Here is a 22426-nt window from a genome sequence, read left to right as displayed (position 1 = left end):
ACCGGGCTCAGTATGAACGGTCATCTGCCTCGACCGACTGGGGTTACAGAAGACAGAACAGAGACACAACAAGAGAGACAAAAAAGCACAGAAGCACACATTGATCTAGTAATCTGTTCTACATTAGATGGTAGTAGCGGGTGAGCCGTCTTCTCTGGATGATGTCACAGTTAACAGAACGCCAGACCAGGTGTACCTACTATGAAGAGAAAAGAGAGAGAACAGAAAGTTAAAGCAGAAATGACAACACATAATGCATAATTGAAGAACAGTAGAACTCAATATAGTGAGAAAATTAGATCCTGATATACTCCAGTAACCTAAGCCTATAGCAGTAAAACTATAAAGGTAGCTGAGAGTAACATGAGTCACTAGTTATAATTTTTGTCAAAAAGAAAAGTTTTAAGCCTAGTCTTAAAAGTAGACAGGGTGTCTGCCTCACGGACCAAAACTGGGAGTTGGTTCCACAGGAGAGGAGCCTGATAGCTAAAGGATCTGCCTCCCATTCTACTTTTAGAGACTCTAGGAACCACCAGCAGACCTGCGGTCTGAGAGCGAAGTGCTCTGTTAGGAACATACTGGGGTAATCAGAGCTCTGATATATGATGGAGTTTGATTATGAAGGGCTTTATACGTTAGAAGAAGAATTTTAAATTATATTCTTGATTTAACAGGAAGCCAATGAAGGGAAGCTAAAATTGGAGAAATATGATCCCTCTTGTTAATTTTCATCAGAACTCTTGCTGCAGCATTTTGGATCAGCTGAAGGCTTTGAACTGCATTTTGTGGAATTCCTGATAGTAAAGAATTACAATAGTCCAGCCTTGAAGTAACAAATGCATGGACCAGTTTTTCAGCATCACTCCTGGACAGAATGTTTCTAATTTTGGCGATATTCCGGAGGTGAAAAAAGGAAACTCTGGAAACCTGTTTAATATGGGATTTAAATGACATGTCTTGGTCAAAAATAACACCAAGATTTTTTACTTTATTACCAGAGGCCAGTTTAATGCCACCCAGATTAAGTGATTGGTTAAGAAGTTTATTTTTTGAGGACTCTGGCCCAAAGATTAAAACTTCGGTCTTGTCAGAATTTAGATGCAGGAAATTTAAAGTCATCCAGCTTTTGATGTCATCAAGACATGACTGCAGTCGAAGTAATTGATTGGATTCATCAGGATTTATGGATAAATATAGCTGAGTATCATCAGCATAACAGTGGAAATTAATCCCCTGCTGTCTGATAATTTTGCCTATCGGAAGCATATATATAGTAAAGAGAATTGGTCCAAGGACTGAACCCTGTGGTACTCCACAAGTGACCCTAGAGTTTGAGGAAGATTTATTATTAACATGAACAAATTGGAATCTGTCTGACAGATAAGATTTAAACCAGCCTAATGCTTTCCCCTTAATCCCTACAGTATGTTCAAGTCTTTGTAGGAGAATATTGTGATCAACTGTATCAAACGCAGCACTGAGATCTAACAGGACAAGTATAGACACAAGTCCATTATCTGAGGCCATGAGAATATCATTAGTGACCTTCACCAGAGCTGTTTCAGTGCTATGATGAGCTCTGAAGCCTGACTGAAACTCCTCAAGTAGGTCATTACTTTGTAAATGTTCACAAAGTTGATTAGCAACTACTTTCTCAAGAATTTTAGATAAGAAAAGAAGATTAGATATAGGTCTGTAATTTACTAACTCATCTTGATCAAGAGAAGGTTTCTTAAGTAAAGGTTTAATAACAGCTACTTTCAAAACCTGTGGTACATATCCATTTACTAAGGATAGATTAATCATGTCTAAAATAGTGCCACTGATCAAAGGGAATATGTCCTTAAACAACTTGGTTGGGATTGGGTCTAACATACAGGTAGAAGGTTTAGATGAAGCTAAAATTTTAGATAGCTCAGAAAGCTCTACTGCTTCTAAACAGTTCAAACACTGCGCAGATTCTAAAGATTCCTCCAATGCTGCCTCACTTACTGAGGACGAGGTAATCATGTTTGGGAGGATGCCAATTATTTTATTTTTAATGGCATCAATTTTATTTATGAAGAATCCCATAAAATCATTACTACTGAGAGCTAAGGGAATGGATGGATCAACAGAGCTGTGGCTCTGGGTAAGTTTGGCAACTGTACTAAAGAGAAATCTAGGATTATTTTTATTCTCTTCAATTAATGATGAAAAATATGCTGCTCTAACTCTGCGGAGGGTCTTGTTATACAACAATAGTCTGTCCCTCCAGATTAAGTAGGATTCCTCTTGGTGTGTAGAGCGCCATTTTCTCTCCAATTTCCTAACATTGCGCTTCAAGGAACGCAGCTCTGAATTAAACCAAGGAGCTAGCTTCCTGTGAATAATCACCTTCTTTTTCAAGGGAGCTACATTGTCTAATGCAGAACGCAATGAGGAAGTCACATTGTTAGCAAAGGTATCGATTTGTGAATGGGAAGAAACAGCAATGCTGCCATCTACAGGGCATTTCTGCAATACTGAGGATATTAAGAAGGGGACAGACTCTTTAAGTTTTGATACAGCATTATCCGATAAAAATCTACTATAATGGAACCCTCTTTTGGGGGTGGAGAATTCAGTTAGATTAAACTCAAATGTTATTAAAAAATGATCAGACAGGACAGGGTTGTGAGGAAATACTGTTAATTCTTCACAATCAATGCCATATGTCAGCACAAGGTCTAAAGTATGGAGCCGAGAGTGCGTCGGTTCATGCACATTTTGAGCAAAACCAATTGAATCTAGGATAGTTTTAAAGGCTACACTAAGGTTATCACATTCAGTGTCAACATGGATGTTAAAATCACCCACTATAATAACCTTATCAGTATTTAACACCAAATCAGATAAGAAATCTGACAACTCATCCAAAAACTGAGTGTAAGGGCCTGGTGGACGATACAAAACAACAAACAGAAGAGGTTTTATTGCTTTGCAGTTTGGATGAGGGAAACTGAGGGTTAAATGTTCTTTCTTACTAAAACCCTCAAATTTCCATCTGCAAGGCTGCTGACAGGCCTTAACGTTGACTTGACCTGGATGGATGGATGGATGGATGGATGGATGGATGGATGGATGGATGTCTATCTCTTCAAGATTTCTTCCTTCAAACTGAAAACTCTAATTTGAATTTCACTTGTGATTCAGTATTTAAGAGTATCCATTCACTTTCTCAGCAGATAATCTAAGAATTTTACTAAAGACAAGAGCCAAATGTCTTTCCTCAAGTTTCGCAGATCGGAGCAGAAACAGTGTCTGTTTTTCTTTCTGCACAGTCGTATCTCAAAGGCAAGCATGTCAACTTGAAATCTCTGCAGCCACCCACATCCCCAGGGTAAAATCTCTCCAAAGACCTGTTTGTGAGTTCAGACTGCTTTAGGAAACAAATATGACTATACTAAATAAAAACAGAAGGTACTGCCAGACATTTTCTCCCAGTGGTTGCCATGGAGAAACATAAACTGAGTTGCATCAGGGATTTAAAAGTGTAGAGTGTCCCTGGCTCAGCTCTTCTGCTCTGCGTCTCTCAGAATCGCCGGACCGCAGCAAGTCAGCGAGAATGCACTGACAGCTCTGTTTGCTGAGAGGGGAGAGAGACAGAAGAACAGGAAGCAAAAGCTTCTGGAAATAAAACTGACGTATATGACATATCTTTATCATTTATTGCTGTTCAAAGTAAAACAAGAAGAAGATGAAACAGCAATAAATCAAAGCTGCCGTCAGCTTGATTTTGCTGGCAATTTCTAATTTGAAACCAGTCTACCCTCTCCCTCCCTGAAGGGGTTAAGTTTTGAGACTCTGAGTAAAAATAATATTCTTTAAACTAAATAAGGAAGCTGACAGTTTTTCCACTCTTTACAATATCTTGTTTTCTTCATCTAGAAGTCCCCCACTTCACAACTAAACTCCTTCATAACGCCACAAAGAGACACTTTATGCACTTATTTGCTGATGGAGGCTTTGTACATGGTGGCTTGACATTTTAAGTCTTGTGACCTCGTAAAAGTCCCCAACAACTTTAAAGAAGACGAGCAAAATTTTTTTGAAACTCAACTGATGTTGCAATGCCTTAATTCAAGTAAATATTCAAATACCAAGATCATATTGGCTTGCATTATTCATTTGAATTCAATTGTTCTTTTATTTTTGTTGCAACAGTTTATAGCAGAAATTATCCCAAGGCACTTTTTCCAGACAGAAAGATCCTTCATTTACAATACGATTCAATCAAAATTCACTCACCTGATTAAAATGTATTTGAATATATTTTAATGCAAAACAATTCAAATTCAATTAAAATACAGCTCAGCCAGATTCAGTACATTCTAAAACACAAATTAGGCAGAATTTCCAGCAGATTGCAACATAAACGTTCTTCGTTTAGATCTCCCATTCCCATTTGACGTTGCTTCACTTTCCACCTGCGTACCCACATCGGCACAAGTGGAAACAGTCAGAAAACGATCTCATCAAGATGTGGATCTCAACAACAGGACCAATTTCCCCCCCTGGATCATAGCTGTACCCCACAGGACCTCTTTCCGTCCGCCACTCATTTCAGGTATGATGAAGGTTGTTAAAGACAAAACAGTGGCTGTCCCACGGGATCTCCAGTGTCACCGATTGAGGCCAGTCACTACATGTGACTGAGGAAGTGAAAAAGGGAGGCCTGATCTCCTTCAAGGGAACATCAAAGAGCTGCAGGTTAAGGCATGTGGGCGATACCTGGGTCCAAGGGAAAATCAAAATCCAGGGGACAGAAGTTAAGGCTTTCACCGGACATCTTACCTCTGTAGACAACAATATCAAGTTCACCAGAGAAGACGGTAACAACAACAAGCTGCCTGTTTTGGACTGCGTCAACGTTGAGGTTTACCAACCAACACAGATCAGTACCTTCTGTTTGATTCTCGCCACCCACTGGAAGACAAACTTTCTCTTATCAGAACTCCACTGAACACTTCCCACAAAGCCAGAAAGGAAGTAATAAGAGAAGGTCCCACATAAAAAGAACGCTATCCAAACTTGTGGATAGTCCTAACTGGGCATTAGTCAAGGCAGCGAATACATCAAGAAAACACACCATTGAACAGAACAGGCAAGAGAACAAACAGCAAAAATATTGTCATCCCCTGCGTTGCTGGAACGTCTGAGAAACTCAGAAGGATTTTCTCCAAACACAACATCCCGGTGCATTTCAGACCTAACTGAACTCTCACACAGAGCTTGGTTAATCCGACTAATGAAGACAATAACCAATTTCAGTTGCAGGTTTATAGACTCTGGAACAATCTCCCTCTTTCTATGAGGTCTGCTGAAACCTTAAATGACTGTAAGTATCTTTTAAATACATACATTTTTACAAAGACACTACCATAAGGCCTGCCTTTGTTTCTTCTTTACCTTTTAATGCTGAACATATCGCTTGTGTTGTCAACTTTGTATTTTATTGCTTATCACCTTTTTATTATTTTTCATCTTCCTTTTAGTTTGCATGCACCAGTACAGCACTTTGGTTTTTAAAGTGCTTCATAAATAAATGATGATGATGATGAAAACACAAACTGAGCGGCGTGGTGTTTGCTGTCCCATGCAGGAATTTCCAGACCTCTATATTGGAGAAACTAAACACCCTCTGCACAGATGCATGGCTCAAGACAGGAGTGCCAGCTCCTCAGTGCAAGACTCAGCTGAGCACCTGCATCTCAAAGATGAGGGACTATCTTTTGAGGTTCAAAACGTTCACACCTTCTTGCATCATGTGACCAAACATCTCTCAGTGAGCCAGGCTAAAAACGGCACATCCCAAGCAGCGTAAAAGCTCGTAATTTCTCACTCACCAGCCTTGAATAGAGGAAGCCCTTCGGATGGAGGGCGAAACGTTTTCAACAACAAGAACTGAAGTCCATTTGTAGGAATCATGAGGCGACAGTGGAGAGGACTGATTCGTTTCTTACAATAAAAACTAAATCCAATCGTGAAAAACACAGATGTTGTTGGTTATCTGCTAAAAAGACGTGACAATGAACCTTGTTTTGCTTTGAGAAATGGATTCACACAGTCACTGCCTTACAATCAGATTTTTCATACTCTTCATAGTTTGACATAAATCTGTCTCTACCTCGTCACCTGTAGTTTCTGTAAAACAGACGCTCTTCTACAGGAAATTACGCTAGAGTGAGAAGTCATGGTTTTTCCAATCACAGCAAGTAAAAGTGGCCACTTTTGGTTTGCCAATCTACCAAATATTTTAGCAAAAGGTCTTTGGGATCATCATGTTTCTCTGATAAATGTAAGAGAGGCCTTTGTGTTCATCAGTGATTTTGGCTTTGTAACTCTCCTATTGCTACCATTTTTTGGCCTTTTTCATAAACCCTGACCATAAAAATTCTATATCACACTTTTTAAGCCTTCCAATGTCAACTATAGGCATATTTATGATGAAATATTGCCTTTGGCACCATGGATTATTCCTTTCTTTAGATGAAATATTAGTTGTTTTCTGGTGCTATTTTACCAACCCAGAAGAAAGATGCTTGCCTTCACTGCAAGGCTGCCTCTCCCCCATGTGGGTGCCGCCCTTTTCATGACTTTGCCCTTGAGCCACTGCAGCATGGTATCAAAATAGAGCAGTTGCTGTCGCCATGCAGATCAGGTGCTAAAAGAACCGCTTCGTCTCAGCTTTGAGCAGAAATGATCGTGTTCTGCCTCACATCACTAATTGTTCGGCGTGTTGCGTATTGGGCAGGAGCGGCCCAGTCAACGTAGCTGCTTCCTGGAGGGGGCGGGTAATCTAGCTCTACATAGACCGGTCATGAACGCTGATTTTCCAGGGCAGGGTAGGTCTGCTGCTCAGAGAACAGAATTCATGAGGATTACTCAGACATGCGTTAATCAAGCAAAATACCACTTTGGGCATTGTTTTAATGAAAAAGCATCATAACTACTTAAAAGCTCGAAGAAGTTGATTTTTCAGGCCAAAGGTCCTTTAACTGAGGCAAGTGAGGCCTACAGTGCTTTAAATATTGTTCTGGGGTCTTTGGTTACCTCTTAGATAAGTCATTGTTGTACTATTGGAATAATTTTGGTAAGTTGGACACTCCTGGCGAGGTTTACCACTAGTCCATGTTTTTCTCCAATTGAAGGTATTTGGCCCTCACTGTGGGTCACTCTCAAAGCCCAAGAAATATCTCTGTTGCTCTACCACACTGACAGAGGTAAATATTTTTCTCATTTGTTGTTGAGTTTCTCTAGATAAGGGTATGATTTGTTTCTTTGTGAGAGCTTATACTTCATGTTATCAGACAAGGAAGTTCTAGATTCTTCATTCTAATCAGGTATGAGTATGCAAAGTTTGGTTAATCCCCAAAAATGGATAAATCACAGTTAATTCATGACCAGCAGGGTTTAAATATTTTTCTTCCTCTTGAATATTAATTAATTTATTGAATGCTACTTTTTTTAATCTAAGTTATTTTGAATTTTGAGAATTATATTACACCCGATTTAAGCATGTTGCCACCTACAAGTTGTAAAAACAGTGTGATTGGCCCATAACAAGCAAATATTATTTTCAGTTTTGGCTTTAAAACACTAAAACAATCCAAAGAGAAGTTTTAAAGTATTATTAGTGTGCCACCGATTCATGGGTATATTTTGTAAGTGTGTTCCCATAATTAGCAAGGCCACCGTTGTTTCTGTTGCTTGTGCGCCTTATTCTTGCACCCTTTTCTCTTCTACACAACTTTCCACTAACATACTTGTATAACCACCAAATTCTTTAGACCTTTTGTGGCTTACCCTTCTTGTGGAGGCTGTCTGCTGGACAACTGTCAACAGTCTCCCCCATTGAGATGTTCGCCATAATAACGTGACCACAGTTGGAGATTTCTTGAATAGAACTCCTTTTTAATTGGTCTTATTGGTGCTTTTGAAATTTTCTGCATTTTGAGTTTTCGTTAGCTGTAAACCATAGTCATAAAATGTAACAGCAATAATAGTTCCTTAATAAACAACTCTGATAATTTTAAATATTATACGAGATTCATGTTTTAAACTGAATTACAGAAACTGACTTATGTGCTTTTCCAGTTACATGTACTTACATGCACCTGACCCGTACAACACTTTGGCCATTTTTTTTTTTTTTTTTTTTTTGTAAGAAGCTAAATCCTGCATTTCTATGCGCCCTGGACGGGGGGAAAATGTGTTTTCCGCATTTTGACTGGCTCACCGACGCGTCGCTCAAGTCCCCGTTAAGCATTTGCATGAGGAGGGGACTATAAATGAGTAATGCTTTAGGGAACGCCTTTCGCAGTCTGCAGCAGACTCAGAACCACCCTCCTCCGGTTGCCGACAGTCTAAAAAAGACAGCGGCGGGATGTCCTACAGAACCGCTCCGCATTCCTCCTACAAGAAGATGTTCGGCGGGGAGCGAACGGCGGTCAGGAGCAGCTACTCCAGCCGCCAGTTCTCCAGCCCGCTGCGCTCTTCCCGGGTGTCCTTCGGGCTCTCCTCCGCGCCCACCGTTTACGCGGCCAAGACGCAGAGGCTCCGGAGCAGCGCGGCCATGCCCCGGCTGGCCTCCGACAACCTGGACTTCTCGCTGTCCGACGCCATCAACAGCGAGTTCCTCACGAACCGCACCAACGAGAAGGCGCAGATGCAGTCCCTCAACGACCGCTTCGCCAGCTACATCGAGAAGGTGCGCTTCTTGGAGCAGCAGAACAAGATCCTGCTGGCCGAGCTGGAGCAGCTGCGGGGCAAAGGCACGTCCCGGGTCGGGGACCTGTATGAGGACGAGATGCGGGAGCTGCGGCGCCAGGTGGACCAGCTCAGCAACGAGAAGGCGCGGGTGGAGGTGCACCGGGACAACCTGGCAGACGACATCGACAGGCTGAGGGAGAAGTAGGAGGCGTGGCACTTCTTTTGGAGATTTACATATTTGCAAGTTATTGTTAGAAGGCCACGATAGAGGGAGTGTTTTACAATGTGTAGTATCTGTGGATTCAGTTTTTGTATCATCAGTAGATTGAATCTTTTCACCAGTTTGCTCTTAAAAAAGCTGGACAGACATCAGGGATGGGGTGAGCGAGGGGGGAACGGGGTGCATATGAAATGACTGCTTCTCTGTCTGTTGTTTTGCAGGTTGCAGGATGAAATTTCCCAGCGGGAGGAGGCAGAGACCAACATGCAGAGCTTCAGACAGGTGGCCCATTGATGAGATTGTATATTCATCTTTTTGTCTGTCTTTTGGGACGGGACACTAGCTCAGTCATCAAAAGTAAAAGACGATTGTTCCTGCGCCCTACACTGCCCCGCCCTTTGAGCTTTTTCCTCTCCAAATTAGGTCTCTAACCCTAAAAACCGATGGCAGCTAAGCAGTCCTCATCCTTCGTCATTTCAAAGCGCCTAAGTTTTAGATCACCCGTACGTGCCGCTCATGAGCAGCAGAGGCAGTAACACTCCGCTCTGATGCCACAACAGCAGATTCTAGCCATGATCCCCAGACTGATGCTGGCATGGCACAAAAGGCCAAAGTTTCTTTTTTTTTTGTTTGTGGTTGTGTTAAATCAGGCCTGCAATGAGAACAGAGATCTTTTTAGGTCTGACGGGTCACGGCAAATGAGCTGGACACCGTAGCGCAACAACAGTGTGGATCAAATGTGGTTATCAGAGCGAGAGGACAAGCCACCATGTGATCTGGCTGTCTCGTTCCTGGGAGAGCTTCAGCTCACAGAAGAATGTCTCTTGTTTTGGTGTTGTCAGAGGTCGTTCCTTGTCACTGGGTTTCGAGTCAGGCTAGATTCACAGACAGAACACTGGACAAAAAAGGTAAAATGCAGAAAAAAAAAGCATAATATATATAAGTCCAGATATAGAGTTGCGATATTTTAACCTTGTGTGTATGAATGGCAGGAAGGAAGTGCCAGTGGGCTGCCTCGATGGCACACAGACAACAATGTGTGGCCCGCAGCCGGGTCCTGCTCAGTCAGGCAGACAGTCACTCGACCAGCCTTGGGCTCGTTTGGGAAACCCTGCTGAATAGTTCACTTTGTTTGTGGCATTAGCACCGGGGCAAATCTGCTTCATTCGCTGATACCCCAATTACGAGCCTGCCAACGCCCTAACAAAGCAATGTTGCGATGCAGAAAGTGAACATTTGCTGGACTAGAAGGGTTCTGTTTATGCATGATAGATTTCTTTTTTCATACAATTGTTTTAAACGTTTAATTAAGTAAACACATACAATTATTGGTAACACCTATTAACTAATGCTTATTACAAGGACCTTAATATAAAGCGTTACCCAATTATTAAATGTGGATTTGCTATAGCTAACTAAAAACCAATTAGTTTAAGGACCTTTTTATTATGAGTTCAGTGCATGCACTCAATTAAAGCCAACAGTAGGACCGTTTTGTGTGAAAACAGTGGATTTTTTTTTTTGAATGCATGCTGTGTTTGTGACCTTGCACAATAGGTGCATTTGGGATTTCTTTTCACAACTTGTGAAATGCATTTTGCACATGTCAGCAAACGCACCATGCATAATCCATGTCACCTTTAAAAGTCACCTTAATAAGGCTGAGTGTCACGGCACAGGATGTGGACAACGCTGCCCTTGCCAGACTGGACCTGGAGCGGAAGGTTGAGTCGCTCCAAGAGGAAATTAACTTCCTCAAGAAGCTGCATGATGAGGTAAGCATTCCCCCCTGTTTTTTTTTTTTTTTTTTTTTTTTTTGCAGGCAAAGCGGAAACACGCTGCTGTAGAGACGTTGCACGTGTAACTGCCCGATGTATGAAAGGTAGCCCTTCGGATAGCCAAATCCGAAGGGCCAAGGGAATTGAAAATATGTGTTAATCTGCTCAGGCTGGTAGAATTTAGATCCACTTAGCTTTTCCCAAATAAACAGGGGGAATTAAAACAAACTGTTATGTTGCAGGAAATGCTGGAGCTGCAGAGCCAAATCCAGCAGCAGCAGCAGCACATGCAGGTTGACATGGAGGTGGCTAAGCCTGACCTGACAGCAGCTCTGAGGGACGTCCGTCTGCAGTATGAGAACCTGGCCTCTAAAAACATCCAGGAGTCAGAGGACTGGTACAAATCCAAGGTGAACATCAGTGGAGAGCAAATGCCCCACTCAGTTTAATTTTATTTCGTGTATTTTTGCAGGGCCAATTTACAGCAAATGCACTTTACAGCACAAAATTCCCTTCTCACTAAATAAAAATGGCCAAACAGCCGAATTAGGCTGATCGTTTGATGAGAGTTAAAAATGATATTTCAAGCTGAGGAAGCACAGCCTGATCAAACAGGGCAGTGAAAAAGCAAATTCTCAGTTTTAACAGGAAGGTACCCCCAACAAATCCAAGCTCACTTTGAATGCCCATGTTGGTTAAGAACACAAGAACGAGACAGAGAAAGAAAAACACGGAAGTGCCTGGTCAAAGCTACTTTTTATGGGAAAGAAAAATGAAGATTACAACTAGGCAATGGCAGCTATAGCTCACTCCATGGCTTTGGCCAACAAAAGACAGAGAATCAAACAAACTACATTGTAGAGTTTTCAATAGAAAGACAGACAAAAGATAATTAAAGGAAGCAAAAGGTCCGTCGGTGGGTCTGTCCAGGAAAAAGACTCAACGGGGTGCTCTGAGCCAGGAGCAATTTCTTGTGTGGAAGGGGGAAAAAAAGAGTCACAGTAATTGGAAGCAGTAGCTTTGCCAATGACTTCACCCATAGAAAGAGACACAGTTTAGCCCAGAACCAATGGGCCAAGTTTATTTTTTATTTGAAGAAAAATATAGAGAAAGAAGTTACTAGTAACTGTTATTGCAAATAATGCATTAAGGTAAAGGAGGCTCAGTAAAATCTAGAACTCATTAAAAGTGGCCAGTATGTCCTTCACCAGACTAAGCCAGGGGTGTACAATATTTTTTGCCACATTGGCCAAGTTGAAAATACTCAAAGACTACAAAAAATAAATGCATTTATTGGGATTTATTTTATATTATAACTGCTGTACAACAAGCTAAACACACAGCTCTTTATTGAAGAGTCTTTACTGAAATTAATTTGGCCAGATTTGGGGGCACCCAGGTCTAACTTTAATAAAAATCCCTGGATGTAAGTGATTTTATTGAGAATTTAATGTGAATAAAAGCAAAAAATGTTGGTAAATTAAATATGAATAGGATACTTTCAGGTATAAATATCCTTATTACTTTAAGAACATTTTAATTCATCAATGAAACTTTTACCTTAAAGCCCCAGTACGCAAAAGTTTCAAATAACCTCGCCATTAAGCGCATAATAGCTACTACGGAAGCCACGGAGTATCATAAATGTGACAATATGCAAACATGACTTTCATGTATTAGCTACTGCTAATAGCTAATGGCGATGGTCATGTGAAATGGTTATCAGCACTGTTGTCAAGTCTGTTTGCCTTTTTTCTTAAGTCGCTTGTAAATTCCGTGTGTTGTGGTTTTTTTGGGCTCGTTACTGAGTGCGCAGTCGCTTATTTGGGCTCTAAAAAAGCGACTTTAAACACAAGTAAAGAGACCCGGTCTTGCTGCTTCACTATAGACTGTGAACGGGCCGGCTGAAATTCTCCGCCCCTCCACATACACACATACCCCCTGAGAGGGAGAGGGAGATGAAGCTGTCTCTGCCGCGAGGACAGAGTAGCTGATAGACAACACTACCCTTTTTCTAACATAACGGCAAAAATAAACTTCACTGTTATATTGAATTAACTTACCTACTGCCCAGCAGAAAGCCTTCAACCTCCGCACCCATTTTAAATTCCTGCTCCCTCATGAATAACCTCCACCTGGTAATAGTAGCTGTGCCACTATAGACTAATTTTCTCCCAGTTATCACTTCTTTTTCTTTTCTTGGTTACTATCTCTTCCCTCTCACTGGGCAAACAGTATGGATGGTCCTCCATTTCAACAGAAAACAGCAAATAGAATGATCTATGGTCCTCTTTTTTTGTTTTCTACTCCTCCTCCTCCACCGACAGCATGTCTTCATATAGAGGACAGATATGGAAAATGCATATGGCTGACAAATTTGCCCCCTTTCGGCTTCTGAAATCAGAAATAACGATGCAACACGGCACCTCCCAGTGGGTGCACTGACAAAGATGTATTTATAAACTACTAATTCTAAGCCATGAGAACGCCTTCATTTTTGGTGTGATGTTAGTTAGACTTTGCCAGAATATGTATTTATAAAACAATACACGATTTTGCTAATTAAAAGCCAAAATAGCTACACACTGTCCCTTTAATAAATCAAAGAATTTGTCCATCTGCATTATTCTGCCAAATTTCTACTATTCTCTAACCCTATCCTCCGAAGGCTGCAGAATGCCCAGGAGGCATGCTTTGGACACCCCTCGCAGCTCAGGCTAACCTTAGCCAGTCTTAAGATAGAATTTATCAATGGGTAAAATTTTATACCTGGTTTCAAAAATAGAAGAGGTGTTTGCCTCACTGACAAAAGCTTCCAGCTGGTTCCACAGGAGAGAAAATATAAGAAAAGTTCAAAGAAATGTTGTAAAATAGATCACGGAATAGATTTTGCACAATCACATATGCCCTGTGTTTCATATCAACTTCAAATGGGCTAAATTGACCAGATCTGACACAGGGTATTTAATTTGGCAACAGCAAAAGTGCAAGAAGAGTAGAATCCAACACACAATGAGGGAGAAATTCCTCTTTTGTTAAACAACTTAATTTAAAATCCGCCATGTTTTATAATTAACCCTACTTATATATTTGCTCTCCTTCAGTTTCAGAATTTATTGAGCAGTTGATTTTTTTTTAGTTTGGTTCTTCTAAATGTTCAACCCTCCCACCCCCGTGCAATTTCTAGTTTGCTGACCTCACCGAAGCTGCTGCCCGGAATAATGAAGCTCTGAGATTAGCCAAGCAGGAGGCCAATGACTACAGGCGTCAAGTTCAGGCGCTAACTTGTGAGGTGGATGCCCTCAAAGGAACTGTGAGTGTGCAGTTTCAGGCTCTCTCCATAATTTTAAAGGGAAAATATGTCTTTTTAACAAATAGCTTTTATTTTATTTTGTTACAATATTTTTTACCAGAATGAGTCCTTGGAGCGCCAGATGAGGGAGATGGAAGAGAACTTTGGCCTGGAGAACAGTGGCTACCAGGACACCATCGGCCGTCTGGAGGTGGACATTCACAACATGAAGGACGAGATGGCCCGTCACCTCCGCGAGTACCAGGACCTTCTGAATGTGAAGATGGCATTGGACATTGAGATTGCCACTTATAGAAAGCTGCTGGAAGGAGAGGAGAGCCGGTAACAACATGTCTCAGAAATGTTTAGTAGGGCTGTATGATTTTGCCAAAAATCTAAATTGCGATATATTTCAACCATAATTTGTGATTTAATTTACACTATTCTCTGCATTAACCACAAGCAACAAAAAAGGCCTGTAGATAAAGATGATTTTAAACAAGGAATATTTAAAACAAGAAGTGTAACTGTTTTTATTAGTCCGAATATTCTCATTCATGAGAGTGTTTCTCGTAAAAACAGTATGATTATATAAACTCTAAAACAAATAGTAAAATTAGATTATCTCACTGCTGTAGCTCACTTCCATTCCATGTGGAGGCAAACCCACTTTAAACATATTACCAATACCTAGAGGATGCGTCTGATCCATTAATTGTTACATAGCCAAAAATTGCAGACTTCTGCGATTTGGATATTGTGTTTTTTTTTTTTTTTATTTTTTTTTTTTAAATCTGATTATATTGCAAAAGCCATTACTTGTCCAGCCCTAATGTTTGGCACTTACTGAATGTATAAGAGAGGTTATGAGCCTTCATTTTATCAATCAAATATGTGACTTTTTTAAAATGGTGGGTTTTTTCCTGTTCTTTGGCAGGATCTCCACCCCGCTGCCAAACTTCTCCTCTCTAAATCTGAGAGGTAAGATTGCTGTGTGTGAAGTCATTTCACCAGTATTATCTTTTTATTTTGTTAATAGTTTACTACTGTTTTTTTTCCCTAGAGGCATTGGTTGATTCTAAACCTCATGTTGAAATGTCAACAACGAAGAAAGTTCTCATCAAGACCATCGAAACCAGAGATGGTCAGGTAAGGCACACTCCAAATGATCCAAAGTCAATTTCTAGACAGATTTATGCATTTCCTTTTTTTTTTTTGTCCATTCCTTTAAGGTGATCAATGAGTCAACCCAGAATCACGAGGACATGGACTAATAGCTTCTTTGTCCATGTCAAACAAGCAACACAAGCAATAAGAAGAAAAGAAACTTTTCACTGGGGCTACAAGCAAGAAACGACATCGACAACACGCAAACAGAAAACAGCTTTGAAAAGTGCCTTTATCTGTGAAGTTTGAGTGAGCCTGTTCTAGTTGACAGACTGTTATGCTTTCCTCTTTGGTTCGGAGTGCTTAGTCACACTCGTCTAGACACAATCATTAAAACAAGCACGCATTTAAGATAGCAATTTTTCCGAGGTCTGCAAAAACCTTTCTTTGTAACCAAAGTAGTGTTTGATCAATAAAGCATGAGCCACAATAAATCTGTATGCTGAAGAAGTCACAGTTACATGTTTGCAGCAATAAACTATGAAAACTGTAACTCAAGCACTGTGCCCGAGATTTTGTCACACATCGGAATAAAGTTTAGTGAAATATTTAAAATTTGCAAATGTGTATTAAACATTGATATAGTTCGGATAGACTGGTTGATTCCTGTCGGGCAAACATAACATGAAACTTCCAGACTCACAGTTATGCATTTGCACATAAAGTTATTACTGCAAACACATTTTTAAACCACGGCTCACTATGGGGTGATTACCCTGACATTACTGGAGAGTGGGGAAATATTTAGAGGCTTCCCAGTCATTGCCGTCTTTGAATGATCATGATCCTTCTGCACCTTTAAGTCAACCAGAAACAACAGCAAAACAAGCACATGTCAGTACAACAGATCCAATTATGTTTTTAATGTTAGTCTCATAAATTAGATCATGGAATCATAAGACCTGCTGTTTTTTTTCTTGGGAAATGTCAAATAAATGCACACACACTCCATATACAGTTGGAAAAACAGATTTACACACTGTATAAAATGAGAGTATTTTTTTTCTCAGTTTGGCTTTATAATAAGATAGACTTTTTTCTTGATTTAGGTCTGTTAGGAACTCTGACATTATTTCAGTTAGCTAAATACAAGAGTGACCATTTTTAAAAAGTCTTTACATTTACAAATATTTCCCTAGTATTTGGTAGAACTGCTTTATAAGGTTTTTAACTTAGTTTCACATGTTTTGGGAATCCTTCCAAAAAGTTCTCCTAATAATTTGTTGGATTGTTTTTTTTGCCTATTCCATCAAACAGAAGTGGAGTCAGTTATGTAGGCCACCTTGTTTACACACCTTTTGAGCTTGGCTTTCAAGATACCTGCCTTGATGGCCACCCCAAAACTTTGCTGTCCTTAATTTAAGCCCCATGGTAGGTAATCTGGTGATTAAATGAGAAGATTCAAACTACCCATTTGTGCCCAAGCTTTTGTTTCTTGTCTGATGTCTTGAGATGTTGCTTCGATGTTTCCACGTGATATTCTTTCCTTGTGATATTCTTTTCTTGTGATGCTATCTATTTTTGTAACATGCACCAGTACCTTAAGCAGCAACACATGCACACAACAAGATGCCACCACTTCTGTACCACACAGTTGAGAAGTGGCTTGCATGCTTCCCCGCTTTTGCTTTCAAATGTAAGTATGATGATTATGGTCAAACACTTCGTTCTCAATATTATCCCCATAGTAATAGTACAGAAATGAAAGTCTCTGTATGCAGTTGCAAGATGTAATATGAGTTTTTATTTAGCTTTTTTTTTCCAGTAATAGGTTCTTCTTCCTGGCTGAGTGGCCTTATGGGTTAGGGAAAGAGAGGATTCATTTTAATGTGGAAAATGACACTCTCCATAAACTTCAACCAACATCTTCAAAAATAGTTTTCATTGAGGTCTATGGTTCTAGGACACTGGCCCATCCCCTGCCTAAGCAGTGATGGCTGTGATGGTGTTAACACATGTGTGTACTTGCTTGATCCCATCATTGACCTACAATGTCATACAGGGAAGCAGTGTTTGAGGTGTCCCTTAAAATAAATTCACAGGTCTCCAGCTATTTAAATAAAATGTTGTAAAATATCCCGACAGAAGTGTGCCACCATCTATTGAGCCGTCCATTTTTTTTTCAAAGGCACACCATATAGAGTGCATGTAACTTCTGACTTAAAAGAAAGCAAGAAAACCGTCTGTAAAAGCTAAATCAGGATTCTGGCTCTTAGTGAAAATAAATAGTTTTTGTAATCCTAACTGACCTTAAAAAGGAAAGAAAATTGTCTGATGTAATTTTCAGACAGTGACAATTGTTTTGTCTTTTATATAATGTATGTAAATATCTGTTCTCAGCTGTACTTTATAAATAAATAAATGATAATATTGTGTAGTGTTCAATACTGGAATATGACTAAACAGTTATAAATGTACTGAGGCATTAACCTTACTATTACTCATTGTTTCAGGATATGTTGTACAACTTAATTTAACTGATTATGTATTCTAGCCTTAGCAAATGACGTTATCATGAAACAGCAACGAGCTGTTCAGTTCAGGTTGTAAGGTGCTAATCATGTAATTATATTATTTCTTTCTCTCAATATGCAATATTACAGAAGCCTGATGTTGCACAATAATGATACATTTGAAAAAAAAAAAAACTGAAACAAGTCCCTCTTTCTGCTCAGCTTTGCTGCCATCTGCCGGCGCGAGGTGGCGCATTACAATTACTTTAAACGGAGCACTTTTCTTCAGCAGGTTCGACTAACCTGAATGTTCTGCTTCGTTTTACCTATTTGTTTCTTTAATGCGTGTTATTGTGCTCGATTGCGTCCAGATCTCGGGGATATTGACTAAAGTACGTCAAAAGTAGGATCACGACCAACATACTTTACATATTTTCCATGATCATGACTTCATCCTAATTATCCCTGTTTAATTCGGTTAGGTCGGGTCCCCCTCTCATTTTAATAATCTTGGAAACTTGTCGGCTAATTATTGTTGCTTGTTTTCACCTGCTTGTCCCGGGGGATCGGTGTGTTTGTCGACAGAGCAACTTTCTCGGTGTGACGTGTCTGTCGGAGGAAAGGCAAACAGGCAGAGGGACACAAGGGTTCCGCTGAAACTCCGTGGTTGTTCGTGTTGTTTCCTGGCTTTTAGCCACTTAAATCTCCTAAAGATGAGACACGGATCAAACATCTGAACCGTGACGAAGGTGGACTTTTTTTTATATTATTATTATTATAATTTCACGATTTAGAGAGGTTTTTTTTTTTAGGATAATGAAAGGCGAACTTAGAGGAACTGGTTAAAAGAAAACCGGTTCAAAGCTTGTTTTGTGATGGGTTCGGTGACTTCCGCTCTGACCAGGACGAGGAACGCGTTGGTCAAAGTAGGTTCCCAGCCGGAGAGCCACGACCCGGAGCGGAGCCGGTCCGCCCCGGAGTCGGACCGGCCCAGGAAGAAGAGCAAAAGCTTCAACGTATCGGGCCAAGCCGTCCGTCAGAGCTCCCGCCAGTCGCTGTCCGAGGTGCTGAGCAGACAGGACTCCGACGGAACCAAGCAAAGTTCAAGGAAAAAGGCTCCTGAAGTTCAACAGAGCGGTGAGTTCATCAGCTATAAAAACACATTTATGTGTTTGAGGTTTGCCGCGTTTGTTTTTAGAACAATATTTTATTGTATTTTGGCTCTTAAATCTTTAAGTGCATCACCATTTATGCCTCGCTTCAATAGAAAACATGTTCTCAGCCACGCAAGCTATGGAGGCTTAAACCTGTTACCAAAGAGCAATTTGGATGTCCACCATCGCTACAGAAATTAGGAATATTTTTCATTACTTCAACAATTCATGGAGTATAATCTCCTCCTAAGCATAATAATCTCACTTGAATTGAATGTGCAACAAAAACAGCATCTAACCAATAAGATAGATGTAGAAAATTGTATTCTTGGGTATGTTTTAATGAATATTGTTGACTAAAAACTACTACTACTTTATTTACAAAGCACTTTTATTTTATTATTTACAAAGCACTTTAAAACAACAGCAGCTGTGACAAAGTGCTGTACAGACAACAATCAATAAACATTTATAATAGAGAAAGCAAACAAACAAAAGATTACAATAGAAATATAAAAAGGAATAAAAGCAAATGGAAAATGATCCAAGTTTATCTCTTAAGAGAGGCTTGAATAAATTTGTTGTATTTTTTAAAGGTTTTTATGTATTTTAATGTGAGCCAAATGTCAACTTATATTGTACTTACTCGATAAAAATGTGTTAAATTTTAACACAAGATCATTTTATTCACAATGATTTGATTGATTATTCAAACAAATTAGTTGTGATAATGCTATGTTGACTGTACTTTAAACACACCAGACAATATTTGTTAATTTATATGCATTAGTCCAAGTGATGGTTGATAAACAACTGGAGAATAGCATGTTTAAATCTTCTCAATCCAGAATAATTTTCCTAAGTACACCCAGAATCTACAAACTCTGACTGATCAATGCCAAATAAACCTATGGGTAAAGTCTCATAGATGCACTCATTAGGGCACACTAACAATGTTCTCGGATGCCCTCTATCACACCAGCTTGGTCCTCATTGGTAATATAATCATGACTAGCAAGCACAGTCAACGTCTCTCTCATAAGGTCATTTGGTCTGCCCTACATGTTGAAAGGAACCAAGCAATATGAATTGACCTCTGATTAAAACAAACAAACAAACAAACAAACAAACAAACAAACAAACAAACAAACGTGATCATCGAACTAGTAATTAACTTTTAAAATATATTATAACAAAGTAAGCATATGGACCTCTTCCCTGCAATACACCTAACAAGTTCATCTTGTTAGCCAGCTGGATTTTAGCAATAATGCTGTTGCCAACAGTGGCGACTTTTGACGTTGGCAAAAGGCCTCATTGCTCAGGGCAGCATGGTCTAGGCATGGTCTAGTGGCGTAAACACTGAAAAGAAAAAAGAAAGTTAATTGTCAGTTGCTCACAAAATTTACTTTCTATTGCTTTTTTGTTTGTGCAGTTTATTTGAAGTGGGTGTACCACATTTGATCAGCTCTCCAAAATAAGCAGGCTGGCCTGACTGACTCACTAATCCTTAGTCAGTCAAAAGTGTTATGGTATGGTCATGCTCTTAAGTTCTTCACTTTTACATTGAAATCATTCAGTTGAGATTTATATACAGTGGAAATACATTGCATTAGTCTGAATTTCTCATTATTGTTGCCTCACAGTCCGTCTGTTGCACCCGTTCTGAGAGAAACTCGCTTTGGTGCAAACTCTTTAATCTAACGAAGGCACTTCACACCCCGTGCCCCTCCAGGTCGCAGAGCGTTCCACTTCGTCCTGTCCGGCCATTTTTGGAGTGTGCTGGGGGACAGTGTAAAGAATAATAAAACATTTTCACTTATTCACTTGTAGCTTCAGCATACTTCAGCTGGGACAACAACATTACCCCCAAAAAATAAAAAATGGTGCGTTTGTGAGACTGGTTAGCTGGAAGTCCATGACCTTGGACCGGTTCTGCAGCAAATATTGTGATGTAATTGTTCATGAAAAAGGTAATAGAAAGCCAAGAAAACTAACTGGCTTAAAAATATGACCCAAAAAGAAAATCTAAATATTTATGCAGGACCTCAACAGACTACATTCAAATGTTCTGCATGCCCAGAGACTCCAAGTACACAGAAAAAAAAATATTTAAGGGCTAAAAAAGTGTATTTAAAGATATGTCCCCTTTAAGTTCAAGTAAATAGGCTTGTATTTATTACCCTGCATATTTACTTTCTATATTCTGCCCCATGCACAATAATCAGAGATTTCCAGCATAACACATTTGGTATGCATAGTGATACCATCACTGTCATACTTAACTTTCTAAATTTATGATGTTTCTTTTTCAGTTTCGACCAATACTTATTTGTTTTGTGCGAATATGTACAAAACCAAGGATGAATTTATATTTAGTATTAATTGGGCTATGATGATAACAGTGTTTCTGGCACATTAACATCCATGAGATTAGAAGCGATGAAAAAAAGAGACTTACACGTTTTCTTTTTCTTTTGTGGTGCATGTATGCTGCATTGACATAGTAACATTTCTGTAGGGTCTTTCATATACTTCTTCTATCTGAACAGACCCCTTTCTATTGCATTTCACTTTCACTTGCAATGGGAGGTTAAGTATAGCTCAAACTGAATTTGTAAATAATGTCTGAATGTATTCAATGTCAGAATAAACCGTAATTGTAAGCCAAGTAAGTGCTGAGCCATTGGTTTATCTACCTTAGAAGGTGCTGTAGGAGCTAATTTACCTTACTGTGCCACTTTTGTCCAGCTGTATAAACCCATAATGTCTCATGTGAAAGAGCTTATGGGTTCGATTGGCCCTTCAGAGTCTTTGAGGCTGAAAACATCTATCCATTTTTTTCATTATCTATACCTGCATATCCATGCAGAGGCTGAAAACAGGTATTTTTTTTAGATTAAAGTGGTAGCCATCAGAAATAATATAGCTGTAATTGAAAATAAAAGACTTAGTAATTTGCAGTACCACTCAACAATGACAGCTTTATTTAACACATTACTGCATAATATGTGAATTGCTGCTTAATCAAGAAGCATTTTATTTGTCTAATAAGAGGTTTAATGTGGGCACTAATGATAACTCATTTACTTATAAGGAACCCATAGCACTTTATTCAAGCTGCATTGCGCTTGTTGCTACCTCATCATCATAATGTGTTTACTGTTTATCAGTTCAATAAAAAAAATCTAGTGATAAGGAATGTTGTATTTGGTTTATGAGGAGGAACATTCTGTTCACTGCCTTATTTTTTATACTGCAGGTCTCTTTTGTTCAGTTCTCATATTTCTTTGCAGATGAGAGCAACTGGTCACTTTAGAAGATCAAAAGAATATGTTGCTGAAAAAGTATTCATTGAATGGATGCTGAGCTCTTTGAAGGCCGATCACAATGCAGCATATCTCCACTACCAAAGCATCTCTTTGATGTTTGAGATGTCCGTGAGATTAAAATAAGCAAAACTGACAGCTCCAGCTACCTGAACAAATTCATACGTGTTCATACTGCAAGCACATGTTCACATTTAGGAATTAGGAAAATATACCGTGCTTCGCACAGCATGCTCTATGTTTTTCATGTATTTACATTACATCCAGAAACTTCAAGGTTTTTACTAGGAATTGATGTGA

At 39.6% G+C, this 22426-nt stretch overlaps 2 protein-coding genes across 4 annotated transcripts in view; both read left to right on the top strand.

Moving 5' to 3' along the window:
• Positions 1-8328: 8328 nt before the first annotated feature.
• Positions 8329-15688, top strand: LOC105937825 (vimentin A2). The gene is made up of 9 exons (XM_012879347.3): positions 8329-8934; positions 9175-9235; positions 10633-10728; positions 10974-11141; positions 13919-14044; positions 14145-14365; positions 14961-15004; positions 15087-15172; positions 15256-15688. Exons 1-9 carry the CDS (start codon positions 8408-8410, stop codon positions 15295-15297), a joined length of 1371 nt encoding a protein of 456 aa, XP_012734801.1. The 5' UTR covers positions 8329-8407; the 3' UTR covers positions 15298-15688.
• Positions 15689-18465: 2777 nt separating this feature from the next.
• Positions 18466-22426, top strand: part of pde1cb (phosphodiesterase 1C, calmodulin-dependent b) — a 155451-nt gene continuing 151490 nt past the window's right edge. For 2 of the 3 annotated variants that reach the window (XM_036138355.1, XM_036138354.1), the window contains exon 1: positions 18467-18780. In XM_036138355.1, coding sequence (XP_035994248.1) covers positions 18519-18780 — 262 coding nt within the window. In that variant the 5' untranslated portion in view covers positions 18467-18518. Of the gene's footprint in view, positions 18781-22426 lie in introns of all 3 variants that reach the window. The other variant, XM_036138353.1, reaches the window with a different exon arrangement.

The sequence above is a fragment of the Fundulus heteroclitus genome, chromosome 6 (genome assembly GCF_011125445.2).
Source record: "Fundulus heteroclitus isolate FHET01 chromosome 6, MU-UCD_Fhet_4.1, whole genome shotgun sequence".
Classification (NCBI taxonomy): Eukaryota; Metazoa; Chordata; class Actinopteri; order Cyprinodontiformes; family Fundulidae; genus Fundulus; species Fundulus heteroclitus.
The sequence above is the reverse complement of the archived record's forward strand: the minus strand, read 5'-3'. Positions and strand labels throughout refer to the sequence as shown.